The sequence below is a fragment of the Ogataea parapolymorpha genome, chromosome IV, assembly GCF_000187245.1.
Source record: "Ogataea parapolymorpha DL-1 chromosome IV, whole genome shotgun sequence".
NCBI classification, from domain to species: Eukaryota; Fungi; Ascomycota; class Pichiomycetes; order Pichiales; family Pichiaceae; genus Ogataea; species Ogataea parapolymorpha.
In genome coordinates, this window is record NC_027863.1 from 665,902 (window position 1) to 685,105 (window position 19,204).

Below are 19,204 nucleotides of genomic sequence, written 5' to 3' on the forward strand. Positions count from 1 at the left end.
TTTTACCTCTGAAAAGCTTTCTCTGGCATGTTTACCAAGTGCACAGGCTTGAGGCCGTTCATCAGGCCGTCTATAAGAGCCTTCAGCTGTTCACGTGCCTCTTTGCTTGTCAAAGTGGCCAAGTCCAAGTCCATTGAGGATATGCCCAACCCAAGGGATCTTCCGAGACCAGAGTCCAAGGAGCTGTTCCGGCCAGTGTACGACCCCAAGGAAAAGTATAGAGAGCAGGGCGAGCAGCTTCACGAGTTTGGCAGATACATCATGGCATGCATGCCGAAGTTCATACAGCAGTACTCTGTCTGGAAAGATGAGCTCATTGTTTATTGTGCTCCCTCTGGATTGGTGCCTGTGGCCACTTTTTTGAAAAACCACACCTCGAGCCAGTTCACGGCGTGCATGAATATCACTGCGGCAGATTATCCGTCGCGCAAGAACCGGTTCGACGTGGTGTACGATCTGCTGTCTGTGCGGTTCAACTCGCGGATCCGCATCAAGACGTTTGCGTCGGAGATGACGCCGATCCCGAGCTTGGTGCCGTTGTACGAGGGGGCCAACTGGCTTGAAAGAGAGACGTACGACCTGTTTGGCGTGTTTTTCGAAAACCACCCAGATCTGCGCAGAATCATGACCGACTACGGCTTCGAGGGCCACCCGTTGCGCAAGGATTTCCCCACAACGGGCTACACAGAGGTCAGATACGACTCTGAGAAGAGACGCGTGGTGTACGAGCCGCTGGAGCTCACACAGGCCTGGAGAAACTTCACCGTGGGCTCGTCGGTGTGGGAGCAGGTCGGCGCCGGCGAGGACGACACGCCAGAGAGTTTCCGTCTTCCGGAGCCGCAGCCCGATGAGGAAGTCAAGAAGTAGCCCAACGGCCCAACGGCCCCTATTTATTCTCATCTACATATTTATTGAATCGACCAAATTTTATCTCAGGGCCTCAATCTCCCGCTGCAGCCCGCCCAGCTCGGTCCGTTTCTGCTCCAAAAACGACTCAAGTTGGCTCACCTGGCTCTGCACAACCTCAATGTTGGCCCGGATCGACTGCAGGTCGCTTCCGGTTCCCAGCTCGGCCACCTGTTGCTCCTTGTACTTGAGTAGATTTTCAAACTCGTATTTGGCCAGACTCAGCTTGTCGTCGAGTCCCTTGTTGTTCTTTGCGTCCTCAGCCTTTTGGATCAGCTCCTCCAGCTCCTTCAACTCGCGTCTCAGCTTCACTTCCTCCCAGTCGGTTCCGTCTGTGGCGCTGAAGTCTGTCTTGTTGTTGGGGATTTTGGAAGAACCGGTGATTTTGCTCAAATAGCTCTCGCCAAAAGCCTGTTTTGTGCTGCTGGGCTTTTTCCGCTCCTCTGCCTGGTAATCGTTCACATCGTAGCTCGGTGTCTCTCTGTTGAACGTGGCTCTCAGCGACGGAGGCACCGACTTTGGTACTCTCTTGCCGCTAGATCTCTGGCTCAAGATATGCAGAAAAACCAGACACTGGTCCTTGTCGATCGTTTCTGATTGCTTCGGGTTCACCAAGTTCCACGCAAACGAGATATCTGTTTCCGGAACGCCGTTGAGCGTCTTGTACAATTCCGAAAGCGATTGGAACGTTATTCTTCCAAATCTGTCCGCAGACGACGCGTAGATGTCCTCATACCTGGACTTATCGGACGGCGAAATGTACCAGTCGAAGTCTGAGCTCAGCATGAGCTCCTCGTCGGTGTCGCTGTCGAAACCGGTGCTGTTTCCCGCCACGGCCCTGTTGGCCTGCACCAGATGTTGTTTCGAGCCCGGAATCAGCCAGTCGGGCAGTGATTTAGGCAGCTCCGACGTGTTGCCGTTGACAAGGTCGAAGATGAGCCGCATGGCTATGCAAAACTCCTCAAAGTCCAGCTGGCCGTCAACATCGATGTCCGACAGGTCCCACACTTTTTCGAGCTGAGTCTGATCGAGTCGCGAGTTTTTGAACACGACCGAAACCTTGTCGCCGCTCAGTTTGTTGTTGACCGGCTTGAGACCGCTGAAGATCTGCCAGTACTTTTTAATCTCCCACTCTTCGAGCTTGGGCATGGTGGATTGTCACGGTTTTCTCGGTAGCTAAGATAGTAGTGGTCTTTATATTGCGTTGATTCGATGATATCAATGCTCGTAGCAGATTCAAAATCGTTAGCCTGGTGCTTGCGTTGGTGTTTTCCCTTAGTGAATTTAATAGAAATTATTAACGCAGAATATTACACAAATCAATTATGAAATATAAAATAAGCCCGTCTATAGAAAAAGCGTTGCGACAAATAGAACCGTCTAAATTCCCCGAGTTCAAAGAGAGAGGATGGATCTCGCACAATGACCTTGCTTGTCTCATAAGAAGTTCCGATCTCGTTCTGATCAAAGACCTCTCGCCGTACTTCGATACTCCGCCACAGACACCCAAATCGCCCGATTTTCTCAAGCAGATGGAGGAGCTCAAGGCACGGCAGGAAGAATTGGAGTACCAGAAACTAGTAGGCTCGCTTCCAGGCCAGATCGGACGCCCGTCGGTGCTCCAGGAGGCCAAGGAGGTCAAACATCAGGTGACGACTATCGTCAACGTCCTGATCAGCGTGGTTTCTGTGGCCTACGCGGTGTGGTACTGGACAGGATCTGTCAATTTGTTTAATGACGCTACCAGGGTGCTGTTGGCCCTTTTTGCCGCCATTCTGGTGCTGGTGGCCGAAGTGGTGGTTTTCGGGGGCTATCTACGACGCGTGGACGAGGCCAAACAGCGCGAGCGGAGAAAGAAAGAAGTGCGCAAGGTGGTCGATTCTGTCACATTTACGAAAAAAACACAATGAGCATGAAAAATATTAAAAAAATTATTTCTCTATAATCCAGAGACTGCAAAATGTGGCAGTTGCTGTACCACTGTGCAAGAAAACAGGTCGTCCAGTCTGTGCGGCCAATGGCAGCGTTTAGACTGGTCTCCTCAGTTCCTCTCAAAGCCAAATGCACTTCCTGTGGCTACAAACTCCAGAACTCTGACCCAGGCAAGCCAGGGTACACGAAATACTCGTTTGAGGATAATGTGCGAGAGAAGCCCCAAATTCGAAACCACAACATTCCACAGGAGAAAGAACAGGCAATTCTCGAGGAGTTCCGCTCGATGATGGGGAATTTGCCGGTTAAATCGTCCGAACCCCGTGCAAAAAAAGCAGACGAAAATCCAATGTGTCTGCGGTGCTACGACGCCGTCCACCACAACGTGTACAACCCCGAAGAGCACGTGACAATTTCCGTCGAGGAAGCAATGAGCGAGATCCCTTCAAATGCCAAAATAGTACATGTCATTTCCGCACTTGACTTTCCTCTTGGCGCAACCTCAAAAGTCTTGCAAAACAGAGATCCAAGCAAGATCTATTACGTTATCACCAAGATGGATTTGTTCTTCAATAAAGACCAGTACATCAACTCCGAAGGAACGCGATATTTTGCCCAGGTACTGCAACGTCTGGTTGGAGCAGACCCAACTAAGGTCCGCTGTGTGACGGCGAGAAACAGATGGGGAGTGCGCGATCTCTACTCTTGGCTACCCCAGGGCAATTTGTATTTCATCGGGGAGACAAACTCGGGCAAAAGTCGGCTGATTGAAAGTCTATGCAGGTACCACGAGTACGTGAAGAGAGAAGAGATACAATCAACTCCTGGAGTCAGCAACTGGCCTGGTTTCACCAGAGACTTTATGAAATACACCTTGCAAAAAAGAGACACAACCCTAATAGACACTGTTGGATTTGCTCCTCCGCAAGAGGGAATTTTCAAATACATGCTCTCTGAACACATACCTGCTCTTCCAACCCTGAAAAAACCGCCTACTCAAGAGCCAAAAGACCACCGTCTGCAATCGTTGAGTGTCAAGACTGCGAAGTACTATTCAGGAGACAAGGTTTTCAGCATCGGAGGCTACTTCTATCTGCGACCTCCTAGCGATTGTGCTTTGAGGATATTTCCCGGCATGTCAGGCAAGCAATTCAATCAGCATTCCATCGAAAAAGCGATTTACACCAGTTTGAACCGAGAACGCGCCGTTGCGTCTAACTTTTCAGTCAACAAACTGGCAGTTCAGCATCTCGAACGCCACGTGATTCCCATCTTCTACGGCACCGTTGATCTGGTCTTCCGTGATATTGGATTTTTAACCATTGCTCCAACAGGAATTCCAAAGATTCGCGAGCTTTTCGAGCTTTGGATTCCAAAGGGAGTTGACGTGGTTGTCAGAGAACCGATTTTCAGATACATATATCCACGAACGATGCCTAAAGACCCCAATGCTCCTAGGTTGTCTAAATACAGGAAAGTCCCTGAGGACAAGCTAATCTACACCAAAATTTTCCCTGTGGACGAGCACAGGACGAAAGCTGAACTTCTGGAGGAGTTCGATCCAGACGGGTCAATCCGAGAGCATTTCGAGTCCGCCGAGTCACAAGACAATTACAGAAATCCCGGCTGGGTGCAACCAGAGCTGTAGCATAGATTGGGGACGATCGACGCAAATAGTCCCATGTACATAACGAAAATACTTTTCGGCATATTTTTTTTCGTATTGTTTATTCTACAACTTTGTTTGAGATGGTCCAGAGTACTTTGCCAGGAGCGAAGCCGGCCAATGAGACAAAACCGTCGACTTCTTTGAAAGAGTTGTTGGAAGCCTCGCGTAGTTTGCCCAAGCGACTGAATGACGTTGGAACAATCCACCTTGGACTCAATGAAATCAAACGGAAAGCTTATGAATTGCGCAAATACAACAAAAGCGACAAGGATGTGAACCCTTATACAAAAGCGCATTACCTCCTTGTGGGAAGCGGTTTTACGATAGAAGAAATACAGAGCGAGCTGGATTCAATTGACTTGCGCCAGCTTGACCCGTCTCACGTGGCAAACGTCGTCGATATGGGTGACATAGACAGTTACATCAACAGCCGTAAAGACGAAAATATTCTAACAGCTATTGAACAATCGTTGTCTGCAGCTGCTCGCGACTTTGATACGTACGTCAGCAAGAACATCACCATAGATTGGGCACAGAGAAAGAAAGAGCTACAAAATTCTCTTTCCACTCTGCTGAAGAGAACCGAGCCTAGCTCAGAGTTGTCGTCTTCTCCCGAAAAGAAGGCAAAGACAGCTGACGTCAGCTTGGAAAAACAGCTCATATGGAACAGCACCAAACACAAACACATTTTGTCTTCGAAACTGGAATTTACGGACGTCAAGGTCCCAGAGCCCAAGGCCTCGAATCCAAACCTTTCGTACGGTCTTAGACAGAAGTTTGAGTTATATGCTCAGGTTATTTATGAGCTCAACGACGCAAGACAACAAGGCCAGTCCTATCCATTGGCTACTGTTTTTGCAGACCTCTCCAAACAAGAAGTGAGTCCCAAGTCCAAACAGCTTCATGAAACATGGCTCATTCTGAGAGACTTTTGCGAGACAGAAGAGGCGAAGTCCGGACAAATTCTTGAGAGAAGATTCGCGAAAGGCCATTGCTCTGATTCACTGACTGCATTTGAGTCGCTGTCCTTGCGCAAGAGGATCGTGACACGCAGCAGAAACTATTTGGAGGCCCAATTTTTGGACTACATCAACGAGCTATATTTCAAATCAGACATCGCTGCTCAAGATAATAAAATAGTTGACAGTGTCACAAAGGTTCAGAATTTCCTGGAGCTGACTCTCAAGGGAAAAAACAAAGAGTGGAAGGTCCCGAATCTATACTTCGTCAATGGGAACCCGATCTGGGCCACTCTATTCTACCTTTTGAGGGCAGGCTGTTTAGACGAAGCTGTTCAGCTGGTCACTCAATCAACCGATTCTTTCCAAAAATTAGAGCGCTCTTTCCCAATGTACTTAAAAAGCTACTGTCAGAGCCCAGACAGAAAGCTTTCTCGTGAATTACAGGGGCGAATTCTGAATGAATTCAACCAGTATTTTAAACACTTCAACAAGGAAATTGATCCATTCAAATACGCCGTCTACAAGCTCATTGGAAGATGTGATTTGAGCAAGAAAAATCTGCCATCGATCACACTTAGCATTGAAGACTGGTTATGGTTCCATCTGTCTCTAATCCAGGAAGACGAGCTTGATGAGGACGAGTTAGTTCGCGAATTCTACACTCTGAACGATTTCCAAAAATCTGTTCTCCAATATGGAGCAGATTCGTTCAATGCTTCGGCAAACAACCCAATGTATTTGCAGGCCTTAGTTCTTACTGGCCTATATGAAGTTGCTGTCAAATATCTGTTCGAAAAGAGTGAGATTGATGCCGTTCACTTGGCTATCACTCTCGCTTACTATGGGCTTTTGAGGGTGCCGGATGACAAAATAGAGCAAGAGGATAAAATGTTGACAGTCGATAGCAGAGGATTTGGCTCGATTTCTTACGCTCGCTTGCTAGGATATTTTACCAGCAGCTTCAAGTTTTCTGATCCAAGGGTGGCAGCCGAATATCTCTTCTGCATCTGTCTTTGTGATGGACTAAAGCCAGCTTTGAAAGAGGCACAAATCACGCTTGGTAGAAACGCCATTAGAGAGTTGGTGCTCGAGACCAGGGAGTTTGTGATTCTCCTTGGTAAAATCGACAAGGATGGTACAAGGTCGCCAGGTATTATTGAACAGCGCAAGAAATTACTTTACTTAGACGACAAAGAGAGTTATTTGCACAACATCGCGGAACAGGCAGCAGTCAAAGCAGACGAAGAGGGCAGACCTTTCGACTGCATTTTGCTCTATCAACTGAGCGAGGAGTATGACATGGTCATCGATCTAGTGAACAGGGTCCTAGCAGAGTTCCTTATATCCATCGATCTCAAGACCCCTATTGACGACATACTGGGACAGGAGCTGATCCAAGGCGAGACTAATATCGTGAAACTTGCGCAAAGACTTATGCAGATCTATTCGGCCTCACCGTCGATCCTGGAAAAAGTGTCTTTGAAGCAGCGTGAAACATGTACCGCATTGCTGGATATGGTGGAAATTAGAAGAGAATTTACCACCACCAATCCCGACTTTGCAGGAATTCTGCTCAAAATCGAGAAACTCAATGTGATCCCATGCTCTGCGACGATGGAATTGGAGAAGATTCGGGCAAAATCACAGGAGCTAAAGACTATTAGCGAGGCCATCACCAAGAACGTTCCCAACTTACTGGTGATCGAGATGAGTTGCATAGCCCAGCTTTTCTATGAACTCAGTCAGGGTTATGACTCGAACGTGCTCAAGCTGTCTCAGATCAATGCCCAGAACGCATCAAAAGAGGACAAACTTGTCTCGCTTAGACAAATGTCCAGAAACTGTATGATATATGCTGGTATGGTCCAGTACAAGATGCCAAGAGAGGTATACACCACTCTGATAAATCTGGAAGTCAACATGTGATCACCCATGATTATGTTCATGTTCGCACTGGGCGCATTTCTTGCGCTTGTATTTCGGTTGTCTTTCGTAAGCGTTCGGCTTGGAAGGACCCTCATGATCACTTTCATCTGAGGATGAGGAGGACGATGAGGAGGACTCCGATTCCGATTCGGTTTCTTCGACCTCGTACTCGTCCTCGTTGTTAGGATGGAAAATGCAGCAGACTGACTCGTTAGCATGATACAGCAACATTAATGTACTTACTTTTAGACTTCTTCTTGTTCATGAACTCGTTATCGACCACGCCTTCTTCCCATCTCACTCTGTTTCTTTGCTTCTTTTTCTGTTTTTCCTCAGCAGGATAAAGTCGCAATACATTTCGCACAGGAACAGTCTCTGTTTGTGTTGTAGTTTGAGTTGGCTGAGAAGTCTCTGAAGGCATTTTGGATTGCCTTTTTTTTTTGTATTTACTAGAAATATCAATATCAAAACTCCGGTGTAAGGGGGTATTCAAAATAATAATCTACAAACTAAACACTAATTGCTGGGTAAAGAGATTGTCTCGAGGTCTGCGGCTTGTCCAATTCTTCCACCAGATCATTCAAATAAGCGGAAATCGTACTGATAAGCTCGCGATGCTTGTAGAATTGCGCCCATTGCTCAGCGTCCTCAGAATCTGACTCAGAGTCCGAACCATCATAGTAGCTCGAATGGTCATCGTCGTCGTCTGACGACTCGGATAGCTCAACAGCAGCAAGCCTACTAACAAGCTCCGCCTCCGTGGATCTTTGTGTGGAGCTCACATTCAGCCGTTTCACGTGATCAGAGTCAGACATGTTGACGTGGGGAGTCTTAGAAGGCAGCATTGGGTAGAGCTGGCCGTTACCAGCAACAGCCGGTTTTAGATGGAATTGGTCGTAAGACATGGAATTCGACATGTGGCTGAAGTAAGACGAAGCATCCATCAAATCCTGCTGAGAGTGGAATCCGCCGTATCTCGAGTTGTGCAGCGGCGGAAGTGAGAAATCAGCAGAAGGACGAGAGCCTGGCATCATGGTAGCATCGAATCCGTTCAACTTGTGTGCGATTTCTGGATTGTAGGTAGGCTGGAATTTCGAGCGTTTTAAATCCTCGTACAAGGTCGGAACATTCCAAGAAAGATCGAATTTGCGCTTTCTGTTCTCGATCGGCTGAGAAGCGGGAGGTGGCGGAGGAAGAGCGTAGGGGTGAGGAAGAGGAGGGTGGTCGTAGACGGGATAACCGTAAATCCAGTTTGTTCTCGAATAATCGTTAAATTGCTTCTCGCGCTTCGCAGCATTCTTTTTCGAGTCGTCAAAGTGGGTCTTGGTGTGTTTCTTGAGGTCCTGAGGCCTCTTGAATTTTTTGGAACACATGTTACAGGCAAAAGGTTTCAATGGAATGTGCACTCTGACATGGGAGGTAATATGGTCACGTTTGACGGTAACCACGCGACAACCGTCCCATTGGCAACTGAGTTCGAGGTTCTTATTCGACTTTCTGCCCACATGGAAGTCGCAAACGTGTTGGTAAAGAGTTTTCGCATCATCGCAAAATTTTGTGCAATCTTTCCATTTACATTGCAAAGGACCCTCGTCTCCGTTTTTCTCACCTCTCGCTGGTGGAAAAGATTGCGTTGGAAGTGACAAAGACGGCAGTTGGGCAATCTGATGTCCCTGAGAAGCTTGCGGGACCTGAGGAATTTGAGGAACCTGTGGCCTAAAAGTTGGATAAAGGTATCTTGACTGCGAGTCGAACGGATGACATGCAGCATCTAAAGCAGATATATTAGGTAGCATCGTTCCTAAGGTAGAGTTATTCGTGGCGTTGACATTCTGCTTGATGTGCGGAGAGTTCGTGCTCTGCATACCTGGCGGAGAGTCAGGGTCTGAGGATACCTCTGTGTACGAGGAGATGGAGCCTATCGGAGAACCGGTGGACTCCGTAGAGTGTGACTTTCTTGAAGTTCTGTCGTCACCCTGACGAGGATGGTCAGAATCGGCATTCAAATACGCCACAGGATGGACGTTCAGCGTGGACTTGCTCATGAGGAAAATAATTGAAATAAAGTGGTGATCAAAAAAATAGGCGAAGCAGAGCTAATTTATAATTAAGAGGATTTCTTGGCATAAATTTAATTGAGAGTTATACATTGTTTATGAGATTTGGAAAGGCTGAAACGACAAACCATGCTAATTAAACGAGTGACATGAGCTCTATTTTACCGACCCAGACCCGAAATTATTATGCCTGGACCGGTTTCCAATAACTTGAGCTGCGCTTTTCTCCATGGGGATGTCAATGGACAACACCTCACACCTGTCAGGCGTCAGGGTTCGCTACCCGAAGCACTTTCCTGCTGTAATCGACCTGATCACTCAGGCTTCGAGTAGAGAAATTATTATTATTGTAAAGTTCACTGTGGGGGTCCAGTCTCTGGTCAACCATCACCATGTCCGAGAGTGGGGTTGGCCGTTGGACAGCAGTGGGGGCCGAGCTCGATTTGCGGTGCAGCGTGAACATTGAGGCCTTTTTTGCTGAAGCAGACGGCGGTGGACTCGATGGTGTTGGGGTGTTTGGCAGCGTGCCGATAATGACGGGCTTTTCAAAGCTTTCTGTGTCTGACTCAATGGCGATCGGTCCTTTATGCTTGTTCAAATACAGTCTTCTAAGAATGAAAGTCAATAGCAGTATCAGAGCGAGAGATACAATGCCAACCACCGAAAATACTGCGGCGACTCTTCCTTTGTGATCGAAAAACGACGAGCTATTTTTGTTTGTGGCAATAGGTGTGCCGGACAGCGAGCTTTGGTTGACCTCGGTGGCTGACGATGCTGGCGTGTAGGTGATGGTTGTTTTAATCATCGTGGTTACAAGAGCTGTGGAGATGCCTGATCCCTGTGCAGAGCTGAGGTACGATGAGGTGGAGAACGCAAGCAATTGTGACAAGGTCGAAGAGGTGGACGATGAGGCAGGAGACGACGATGAAGAGGTGGAAGAGGACGATTCTGACGATGCAGACGTCGTGGAGGAAAGTGAGGAGGAGGAGGAGGTAGTCGAAGAGGGGGATGAGGAGGAGGACGAAGGTGTGGTCGACGACGCAGTGGAGGAAGTGGCGGATCTTGACGATGATGACGAGCCTGTGGTGGCGGAGGTCTGTTCTTTTTCAGACGAAGATGAAGCAGAATTTGCACCCGCATATGTGGAATCCGAGGACGGTGTTTCACTTGGACTGGTTTCGGAAGAAGAAAACGATCCACTGTTGGCGGTCGAGCTCGATATGCTACCACCAGCAGTGCTTGATGGGCCGGCGGAGGAACTTGAAGACTCCGGATCATTAGAATTGTTTGCCAGTTGGATGTATCCGTAATAGCCATCTCCTCCGCAGTTCTCGTATCCATACCCGGGACAGGTAGTGTCGCAATTATCCAGGTCGCTGGTGTCGCCTGGCGCCGTATTCGAGCACCAACAGTTTTCTCCTTGGACAATGGCGTAGCGGTATTGGTTACAAAAGTTGGAACAGTACCCATTTGACATCCAGATATTACTAGTAGTCACCGATCCAGTGTTTTCCCTAGAGCATAGCGCCTGCTCCAAGGCAGACCCGAGGGACACCAAGAAGAACCAGATCAACATGAAGAAGCGGGTCAGCCCAAAATGTCTGCCAATCAGCATATATCACGGGCTTTTCAGAAAGGAAGGCCTGTTCTATTATTGAAAAATATTCTAAATTATCCGTGCATACTGCGATCAACATCATTTCCCAATTCGGAAGACAGCTCCCCAATAAAAGAACCCAGAAGAATTCTTGTGGAAACGTGAAAATTCCATTTACTTTACGAGAGTGGCTGCATCGAATAGCATTTGATGCAAAGCAAGTGGCCGCCGTCCTAAAGTGGAACACCTGTGCCCTTTTATTTTCGGCATTTTCTCCTGGATTCCATTCAAATGATGATACAGTTAATACACAGATGAAAGAAAATAAAGCTCACGGACCCATTGCGTCCATCATTTGAGCGCCTTCTTGAGCTTGGCAAAAAACCCAGTCTTCTTCTTTGGAGATGGAGAGCTTGCGGTTTTTTGCTCAGTCTTAGCAGGTGGTGCAGATTTTGCAGGTGTCTCAGCTGCAGTAGGCTCTTTTTCAGTCTCAGGAATCTGCTCAGCTTCGTCCTTTTTAACCCTGGAGACCACTCTCTTGACGTACTTGGTCTTTTTGGCGCCCGTCTCAGAAGCCTCGCTCGCAGCTGTCTCAGCTGTATCTTGGGTGCTTGGGTTAGTTGCCTCGTCTGTGATGGCAGTCTCAGTCTGGGAAGTTGTTGGCTCCGAAGGTGCGTTCAGCGTCTTTGGGTCCACGTCTCTAACCTCGTTGAAAGCCGATATCGACTGTGGGTCCTCTGGGATCACAACTCCAGGTCCTGAAGCCGCAGCCGCATTGGTTTCTGGGGCCTCTGTAGCATTAGTGGAGCCCGCAATCGCCGAAACTTTTGACTGCTCTGCAGGGTCGAGAGTTTTGACAGCCTCAGTGGATTTAGTGGCGGTGGTAGTTCCAGCAGGCGCACTCTTGGACGAGCCAGCAGGCTCGTTGAGCGTCTTTGGGTCAACATCTCTCACTTCCGAGAAAGCAGAGATTGAGTGGGGATTGGCTGGCACCACAACACCGGGCTCTCCCAGCGTCACCTGTTGACCTTCGGAAGAAGGAAGAACAGTAGGCTTGTACTCTGCACCTCCCGTTTCAGCATTGCTCTTTGACGAGGAAGCATTTGCACCAACCAATGGCACTGGCAGGCCTCCCGCTTCAGGAATTCTAGTGGAATTTAAGCCCTGAGCAGATTCAACGTCCTTTGCATACAAGACGTTGTTTTTGTTTCCTGACTCATCCGTTTCGACTTTGTAGTTTTCGCTTGTGGTCCATTTGCCGTCCACAACGAACTTAAATGCCACTTTCTCAGTGTCCTTGGGAAATGGGAATGACAGAGTAAAAGAACCGTCTCTCTGCTTGATAAGAGGCAACGATTGAGACCAGTTATCAAAGGACCCCGTCAAAATGACAGATTCAGGACCGGCAGGCCTACAATGTTAGCTCCACTGTATATTGAAATTGAAGTTTATACTCACCAAGTGAATTCGTGGTATGACATTGTAAATTATATTTATTTTATCGCGCCTTTAGTTAGGTTGTGCTGCTCACTTGCTATTAGTTTATAGATAATTTAATTTTTTGCCCCACCGTTTTTTTTTAACCTGTGTAAGTATAAATCCCGTATTCTACATTAAAACACATCCGTTACTTTTAACCTGGGTCTCTTCTTCATCTGTAGGCTCCTTGCTGTCTTCGATCTGGTCAATCACGGCATTAAACGCCTCGCGAACGTTATAGTTATTTTTGGCAGAACACTCGAAGCACGGAACGTTACCGAAGCTTCTCGCCAGCTGTTTCAATTCCGCCTCTGTAACCTGTCTTTGAAAATCCAAATCGCTTTTGTTGCCCACAATCACGATCGGAGGCCCATCTTCCACCGAGCTTATTCCCAACCCATCAAGGATCTTGTCTCGCACAACAGCCAGCATGTCGAAAGACTGTCTTGAATTTATAGAGTAAACCAGCATATACCCATGAACCCCAATTAACAACTTATTATGCAAAGTAGAAAACTCATCCTGACCAGCAGTGTCCATAATTTCAAGTGAATAATCTATTCCCTTGTACTTGACCTCCTTCTTCAACTGATTCTCTATCGTCGGAAAGTAATGGTCATTAAAAGACTCTTCAGCAAACTGGGCAGCCAAAGAAGACTTGCCCACAGCCCGTGCGCCAACCAGTGCAATCTTCCGTTCTTTACTCATCGCTGTCCATAATATTCTAAGTAAATTGAATCAAATATTTACTCAGTATTTTTTTTTCTAACCGTTATATGATTGGCAGATTATTACTTAGTTACATCTTGGCCCATTTCAAACACTCCAACGCGGAAACCACAATCACTATGGTGACCGGCAAAGTCAGAATCGCGTACCCGTAGAAAAGCACGCCCACCATCTCCTTCTCGAACACTTCGTTCAGCTGACAAATCTGCGACAGTTGGATAGCTGGAGGAGATGTGATGAGCAAAAATGAAGTGACCAAAAAAATCGGATCGTCAAGAATGCTCAGTCCCACATACTTGGCGCATAGTGTGATGATGGGAAGAAGCACAATGGACGGAAGCACCATCCTTGATACAAGCGATCCGAACACGATTTTGGAGTAGTGGGGGCTAGCGGGAGGAATATCTTGGGACGGAGCTAAATTTGCTCCCAATACCACCAGGATCAGTGGAATCGAAACCGATCCAAGTTGCTTTATTGCCAAAGCCAGTGTGTTTTGGATGAATCCCTGCTTTTCGTAAAACTCGTATCTGATTTGAGGCACGCTGGCGACAATGATGGCGATCAACATGGACCACAAAGGTGGATTCATTGCCGAGAGGAATTTGCTCCAGATCCTGAGTAGCAACGGCCTTTTTTCCTCTGCCGGCTGGTTTTCCGTCTCCACGTCGATATTGGCGCTCTTCGAGAGGCTCTCGTGAGAAGATATCGAGGAACCTTCGCTCCACCTACCAGGGTTAGGAGGCGGGTGGCTGAGCAATCCCTGTTCTTCGTCCGAGTGTTCATCTGCCGATCCGTAGCTGGACGGTCTATGGGTCTCTAGAGACTGGCTCTCAGGATCATCATCGAGAGCAATCTCCACAGAGGGAGAACGTCTTTTCAATAATGTGTTGTAACCCCAAGACCATCTGAGCACTTGCCCCAGTTGCTGGAAAATGAGCAAGTAAATCAAACCTCTGGAGGCGATCTGGTCCGGCGTGTCATTTTCGATCTCGTCCCACTCAAGACCCGGCAAGGTGTATGCAAGCGCCAAAGTCAGAGACACGGGCAGAGAGTTCGAATTGCCAAAGACAGCCATAGCTGTGACAAAATTGGCCTCGGGCTCGGATAGCCCAAGAAGGGACGACATCCAGATGGAGGCCACGTAAGAGATTCCTGTGATGAGTGCGTAGAATATAGGAATGACAATGACCTCCAGCACTTTCTGAAACGACAGAGAGGAGGCCAATTTCGAAAAGATAAGGGCTGGCGTGAAGAGGTCCACATTCAGCCGGGAGATGATTTTTGTGGCTTCATTGTTGAGGAGGCCTGTTTTTGCGGCCCAAAAGCCCGCTAGACAGATGATAACAACTTCAGTAACAGCCTGGAAAGTCAAGAAAGTAATCTGCTGGTAGGATAATCCGTCACTGGCGACTGCCTTGAAATACGATTCCGCAAACATATGAAACGGCTCAGGGCGCTCTGAATGTTTTGGATGATAGCAAGTGTTGTTGACGATTCTGGATCTCTGGATGAATGGACTGTTGATTCGGCGGATTCAGTTCACGGAGCAAGAAGGTACAAAGTGTTTCAATTAAAAATAGGGTGTCTGATAGAGAAGGAATTTTAGCCTGAGAGGCGACCAATCTTGGCGCAGTTTGGTGGTAGCAAAAAAAATAATTACACGGCCTTGAAAAGCCCCTTAACGTTGCCAACATCGTGCTGAATGTTAAATCACTAGAAAACCTATATAAGTAAATCGCTGATGCTCATTTTGCGCTTGATGTCTGTTTCGGAGGCCACCGGGTGCTCAGCTTTGGACTTGTACGGGATCTCGAGTGCTCTTGGGGGGTATTGGTATTGGTACTGGCTGCTGATAAGCGAGGTGGACGAAGCTAGCGGACTGATAGGGAAATTCGAAGTTGAAAAGGACGACGACGCGGAAGACGACGAAGAGGACACGGTCGACACAATGGAGGTGTAGAACGGATTGGCGTCCAGGTTCTCTGCTGCTCTGAGAACAGAAAGCAGGCCGTCCGCTTTGGGCTTGGTGGTCTTGATCTGGAACGAGTCTGTTGCAGGACCTGCCGCAACGGACGACACAAAAAATCCAGTCTCCGGACCCTTGTTCCGCGTGATAATGCTAGGAGACAGCGGGGGCAGCGACTTGCCGTACTCGAACTCCTGGGACCGAGAGCGCGGTTTTTTGCCGATCCTGGCGTGGGCGGAGGGCACAGAGGCCGAGGAGATGGATTTTTTGCGTCTGTTGCTTCTCTTCTTCTTCAGGTCGTCGTCGTTCACCTTCAGGCGGAGCATTCCAAAACCCTTTTCGTACGGTTTCAAACACTCGTCAACAAAGGACTCGCCAAACATAGGCACAAGGGCGTATCTGATTTTGTAGCAAAATCTGGCGGCCAGTTTGCGCGCTAAATCAAAAGGTATCCAGGTCCCCTGGATCTTCAAAAATCCTCCACGCACGCGCTTGAGGTCGGGCTCGAGCTCTGGCGATGAGTCGATCAGTTTCACGATGTCGGCTTTCGAGTTGCCTATGGCCTTCCAAAGCCCTGTGAGATGTACCAGGCCGGAGGAGTAGTCCCAGATGATCCAGGACTCGTTGATCTTGTACTCAAATACCGTCAAGTAGTTGCGCGGATCGATGGAGGTCGAGTACTTGCGCTTCGTGATGGACGAAACGGAAGGGATAATCTCTTGTTGTTCCTTCGGGATCCGGGCCAGCACGGCCGGAGGGATCTGCCGGATAGGGTATCTGACCGGGTTTGGTGAATCGGTTTGAAGCATTTTCTCACACAGAGATAAAGCCTTTTCAAATGGGTGAGGAGGAAAACTTGTAAATCCAGTTGCTCAAATTGTCGCAAAATAAATGCCGTTATCTCAAGGAGATAAGTATCTGCACGTAAAAAAATTGCCAGATAAGAAGAGATAAGATAAAAGGTATGGCCCGTGCCGAGCTAAGGAGGGGTCTGGGATCGTCGTTGAATGTGCTTGGATCGTTTGCGACTGCCAGAGATATATATTAGTGACTATATATTTGGTGTTGGCCACAAAGTCTTTTGGTGGTGCCTCGGTCCTGATGCCACACCGCCCGAATTACTATTTTGTCACAGGTGCATGCGGTGCCATAATTTTTGAGCCAGACTAGCCATTTTTATTTTCGCCCCGCCTAAAACTGAACAGTCCCGACAAATACTTGCGATCTTCGTCTTTAATTCTGCTGAACAGGTTCCGAATCACGTTTGTTCGGACCAGGCTAGAGCCGACGTGTTTGGGCTCGAAAAAGTTAAATAATTCGTCGTCGGTCCCGCGATCAAATATCTTGTAGGCATTAGTGGCCCGGAAAGCCGCAACAAACGGATTCCCGAACTGCTCGATCTCGTTCGCAAACGAGCTCAGCTGCTGCACATTTTCCAGCTTGGACGTGCTGCGGAAGTTGTCGTACTTGATGCTCGAGAGCATCCCGATTAGGTAATCCTCAAAGTTGTACCGGATAAAGTCGTCGCCGCCCCGGTACGACTGCGATTCCATCGGGCTGTTTGCCAGCGACAGGCTCACGTCGTCTGCGGCTAGCACCTCGTCGCTCAGCGAGTCGATAAAGCGACGATCTGCGCTAGTGAGTGCCACTTTGTCCTTCAACTGCGAGCTCAGCAGCTCGACACTCGCGTCGTCGAGATTTACCACCAGATCTGCATATCGCGTTTTTTGATGCAGCATTATGTCATTCGAGCAGCCGACCAGATACCAGCTGGTGTTCTCGTTGGTCAGGTACTCGATCTGCTGCAGAGTCAAATACGGCTGGAAAAAGCCTCCCCTGCCAAATATTCGCAACGGAAGGCCCATGAATGCCAACATAGACTGTCTATCGCTGCTTTTCAGTGAAGTAGGCTTCTCGACCTGTCCAGGATCGCTGCCTGTCAACGGACTGCCGCTGTCGGAAAGATGGAGCAACAAGTTCGGTATGAGTGAGAGAAGCGAGTACTGGAAGTTAGAGAGACGGTTGAGGTTTTTTGAGTACACGAGAATGCGTTGCTCGAGCAGCAGCGCTTTGTAGACGACCAACAAATTGCGTTTGAACGTCACCACCAGCTCTTTCAGATTGAGTCCCGTGTAGAAGTCGCTTTCCTTGATGACTTTCACGTTGTCTTGGGTCACAGGGGTCTCGTACAGATCGTCGTCTTCAACCTTAAAGCCGTGAGAATTGTACACGGTGGCCACATTTTCGAAAAGCGCTTTAATTATAGACTTGTCGTGGAAGTTGTGCTGGTCAAAGTAGCTCATAGTGATTATGCTTAATTTCTCCTTTAGTTGGATTGGGATCGGGTATCGCGTGATCATCACGACGCTTTTCTGGATAATCGACCGCTTGAAGTCCGCACCGTCCTTTAATGCGCTGCTGTTCAGCTGGCGCACGCACGCGCATCCAAAAAGTGTCGTGAGGTCGTAATGCTTATTTGTCTTTTCCTCGGGAAGTGGAGGACAGATGTGATTTTTCTCGTCGTAGACAAGCGTGAAATTTGTAAATGCTTCGTCAAACAAGTGTGCGCCGTCGGGAAGCCCCTGGAAGGGCAACTGCGGCCATATTTGCGCAAACTTGGCCGCCATAGAGGCCTGGTTGTATTCGTTTGTGCGGTCGTCGAGCCAATACTCTATCTCTGGGCCATGGACGTGGTCGAAATCAACAATGCATAGTCCAATGACAAAAGACGACTCGTTGGTGCTCGGTACCACATCTGACCAGGGATTTTCCTGATCATGGGACATGAGACCAGATTATATTTAATTGAAAAAAAACATTAAATTTTAACCCTAAATACCGGTTACAACTTTGCCAGAAGTTTGGACGCGGTCGAAACATTGACGTCTCCTCCCTTCTCATCAGCCACAAACTCGACAATTCCGCTACGGTTGACAATCAGAGCCAATCTGCTGGATCTCGTTCCCAGGCCCAAGCCTCCCAAATCAATAGGAGACCCCAGCTTCTTGGACAAGTCCAGATATGGGTCTGACACAAACAGGATCTTATTGGAAGTAGCTCCTAATTTTTCTTTCCAGGCACGAAGCACGAACGGATCGTTCTGCGTCACCACAAGAATGAAATCGACTCCTTTGGAAGCAAAGTTCTGCACTTTCTGAATGTACTCTGGAAGGTGCTGGTTGGTGCAAGGCGGAGTGAACGCACCTGGAACACTGACAACCACAAACTTCTTGCTCTTTGTGGCTGCCTTCAGATCAAAGGGCTTAGGCTCGCCTTCTGGGGACGAGATGAAGAGCGTGCTCACGTTAGTAGGAAATTTGTCGCCTCTCTTAACAACCATATTTGACCTGAGAGCACCGGCTTATTCGGACGGCCTTATATAGCGCCAGTCTCGCGTAAAATAGCCGATGACAACTGTGGTGTGGGGAAAACCGCACCCCTGTGCTGCGATGTCTGGTAGCCTACGCTCCTTTTTTTATCGACGCGACGACGACGCATGTATTCTATCTTACAATGTCAACGAACTGTTTACATAGCTCACGATTGGACGTTCTCCAACAATCTCCACCACTTTATCGAACCAGCCAAGCAGCACTCCGCCCGACTTCTGGCCCTCTTTGATGCTCATGAGCGAGTACAGCAGTTTGACCAGGGTGTCTGTTTCGTCCATATCCAGGCTCTTCACAATGTTGGGGATTTCGCTCTGTCTCACGGAAATAAACGCGTTCAGCACCGCTTGTAGGTATGTCGTCTTTATAGCGCTGTCGGAGCCGTACGGAGGCTGTGCAACACACAGCTTGATGGCACCCAGAGCGTCGCCTCTGGACACGCTAGAGCGGATCTCTGTCACCAGCGAGTCCAACTGCTGAGCAGAGTATGCAGGCACGTCAATTGGGTCTGGCTCGTACTGCAAATCCGGGTCGTACTGGTCGACGTCAATTCTTCTCCAATCCTCCATGATGAGTGTATGTGTTTTTT

At 48.3% G+C, this 19,204-nt stretch overlaps 15 protein-coding genes across 15 annotated transcripts; 4 read left to right on the top strand and 11 right to left on the bottom strand.

The window, feature by feature from the left end:
• Window positions 1–27: 27 nt before the first annotated feature.
• HPODL_03393 (NADH-ubiquinone oxidoreductase subunit, mitochondrial) lies at window positions 28–867 on the top strand (the record flags this gene model as incomplete). The annotated part of the gene is made up of 1 exon (XM_014079701.1): window positions 28–867. The coding sequence occupies one exon, from the start codon at window positions 28–30 to the stop codon at window positions 865–867; it is 840 nt and encodes a 279-aa protein (XP_013935176.1).
• Window positions 868–927: 60 nt separating this feature from the next.
• HPODL_03394 (Actin cytoskeleton-regulatory complex protein END3) lies at window positions 928–2,055 on the bottom strand (the record flags this gene model as incomplete). The annotated part of the gene is made up of 1 exon (XM_014079702.1): window positions 928–2,055. The coding sequence occupies one exon, from the start codon at window positions 2,053–2,055 to the stop codon at window positions 928–930; it is 1,128 nt and encodes a 375-aa protein (XP_013935177.1).
• A 176-nt stretch (window positions 2,056–2,231) lies between these two features.
• HPODL_03395 (Vacuolar ATPase assembly integral membrane protein VPH2) lies at window positions 2,232–2,816 on the top strand (the record flags this gene model as incomplete). Its single annotated transcript, XM_014079703.1, has 1 exon — window positions 2,232–2,816. The coding sequence occupies one exon, from the start codon at window positions 2,232–2,234 to the stop codon at window positions 2,814–2,816; it is 585 nt and encodes a 194-aa protein (XP_013935178.1).
• A 50-nt stretch (window positions 2,817–2,866) lies between these two features.
• Window positions 2,867–4,486, top strand: HPODL_03396 (uncharacterized protein; the record flags this gene model as incomplete). Its single annotated transcript, XM_014079704.1, has 1 exon — window positions 2,867–4,486. One exon carries the CDS (start codon window positions 2,867–2,869, stop codon window positions 4,484–4,486), a length of 1,620 nt encoding a protein of 539 aa, XP_013935179.1.
• Window positions 4,487–4,587: 101 nt separating this feature from the next.
• HPODL_03397 (Nucleoporin NIC96) lies at window positions 4,588–7,395 on the top strand (the record flags this gene model as incomplete). The annotated part of the gene is made up of 1 exon (XM_014079705.1): window positions 4,588–7,395. The coding sequence occupies one exon, from the start codon at window positions 4,588–4,590 to the stop codon at window positions 7,393–7,395; it is 2,808 nt and encodes a 935-aa protein (XP_013935180.1).
• Window positions 7,396–7,816, bottom strand: HPODL_05194 (uncharacterized protein; the record flags this gene model as incomplete). The annotated part of the gene is made up of 2 exons (XM_014079706.1): window positions 7,396–7,598; window positions 7,639–7,816. The coding sequence occupies 2 exons, from the start codon at window positions 7,814–7,816 to the stop codon at window positions 7,396–7,398; spliced, it is 381 nt and encodes a 126-aa protein (XP_013935181.1).
• Window positions 7,817–7,904: 88 nt separating this feature from the next.
• On the bottom strand, window positions 7,905–9,440 carry HPODL_03398 (pH-response transcription factor pacC/RIM101; the record flags this gene model as incomplete). The annotated part of the gene is made up of 1 exon (XM_014079707.1): window positions 7,905–9,440. The coding sequence occupies one exon, from the start codon at window positions 9,438–9,440 to the stop codon at window positions 7,905–7,907; it is 1,536 nt and encodes a 511-aa protein (XP_013935182.1).
• A 274-nt stretch (window positions 9,441–9,714) lies between these two features.
• HPODL_03399 (Cell wall integrity and stress response component 4) lies at window positions 9,715–11,067 on the bottom strand (the record flags this gene model as incomplete). Its single annotated transcript, XM_014079708.1, has 1 exon — window positions 9,715–11,067. One exon carries the CDS (start codon window positions 11,065–11,067, stop codon window positions 9,715–9,717), a length of 1,353 nt encoding a protein of 450 aa, XP_013935183.1.
• A 333-nt stretch (window positions 11,068–11,400) lies between these two features.
• On the bottom strand, window positions 11,401–12,530 carry HPODL_05195 (uncharacterized protein; the record flags this gene model as incomplete). Its single annotated transcript, XM_014079709.1, has 2 exons — window positions 11,401–12,460; window positions 12,508–12,530. The coding sequence occupies 2 exons, from the start codon at window positions 12,528–12,530 to the stop codon at window positions 11,401–11,403; spliced, it is 1,083 nt and encodes a 360-aa protein (XP_013935184.1).
• A 127-nt stretch (window positions 12,531–12,657) lies between these two features.
• Window positions 12,658–13,236, bottom strand: HPODL_03400 (Ran (Ras-related nuclear protein) /TC4 subfamily of small GTPases; the record flags this gene model as incomplete). Its single annotated transcript, XM_014079710.1, has 1 exon — window positions 12,658–13,236. The coding sequence occupies one exon, from the start codon at window positions 13,234–13,236 to the stop codon at window positions 12,658–12,660; it is 579 nt and encodes a 192-aa protein (XP_013935185.1).
• A 91-nt stretch (window positions 13,237–13,327) lies between these two features.
• Window positions 13,328–14,698, bottom strand: HPODL_03401 (putative transporter; the record flags this gene model as incomplete). The annotated part of the gene is made up of 1 exon (XM_014079711.1): window positions 13,328–14,698. One exon carries the CDS (start codon window positions 14,696–14,698, stop codon window positions 13,328–13,330), a length of 1,371 nt encoding a protein of 456 aa, XP_013935186.1.
• A 284-nt stretch (window positions 14,699–14,982) lies between these two features.
• Window positions 14,983–16,035, bottom strand: HPODL_03402 (Transcriptional repressor XBP1; the record flags this gene model as incomplete). Its single annotated transcript, XM_014079712.1, has 1 exon — window positions 14,983–16,035. The coding sequence occupies one exon, from the start codon at window positions 16,033–16,035 to the stop codon at window positions 14,983–14,985; it is 1,053 nt and encodes a 350-aa protein (XP_013935187.1).
• A 357-nt stretch (window positions 16,036–16,392) lies between these two features.
• HPODL_03403 (Late secretory pathway protein AVL9) lies at window positions 16,393–18,012 on the bottom strand (the record flags this gene model as incomplete). The annotated part of the gene is made up of 1 exon (XM_014079713.1): window positions 16,393–18,012. The coding sequence occupies one exon, from the start codon at window positions 18,010–18,012 to the stop codon at window positions 16,393–16,395; it is 1,620 nt and encodes a 539-aa protein (XP_013935188.1).
• A 56-nt stretch (window positions 18,013–18,068) lies between these two features.
• HPODL_03404 (putative peroxiredoxin-B) lies at window positions 18,069–18,566 on the bottom strand (the record flags this gene model as incomplete). The annotated part of the gene is made up of 1 exon (XM_014079714.1): window positions 18,069–18,566. One exon carries the CDS (start codon window positions 18,564–18,566, stop codon window positions 18,069–18,071), a length of 498 nt encoding a protein of 165 aa, XP_013935189.1.
• Window positions 18,567–18,734: 168 nt separating this feature from the next.
• HPODL_05196 (uncharacterized protein) lies at window positions 18,735–19,184 on the bottom strand (the record flags this gene model as incomplete). Its single annotated transcript, XM_014079715.1, has 1 exon — window positions 18,735–19,184. The coding sequence occupies one exon, from the start codon at window positions 19,182–19,184 to the stop codon at window positions 18,735–18,737; it is 450 nt and encodes a 149-aa protein (XP_013935190.1).
• Window positions 19,185–19,204: the final 20 nt, after the last annotated feature.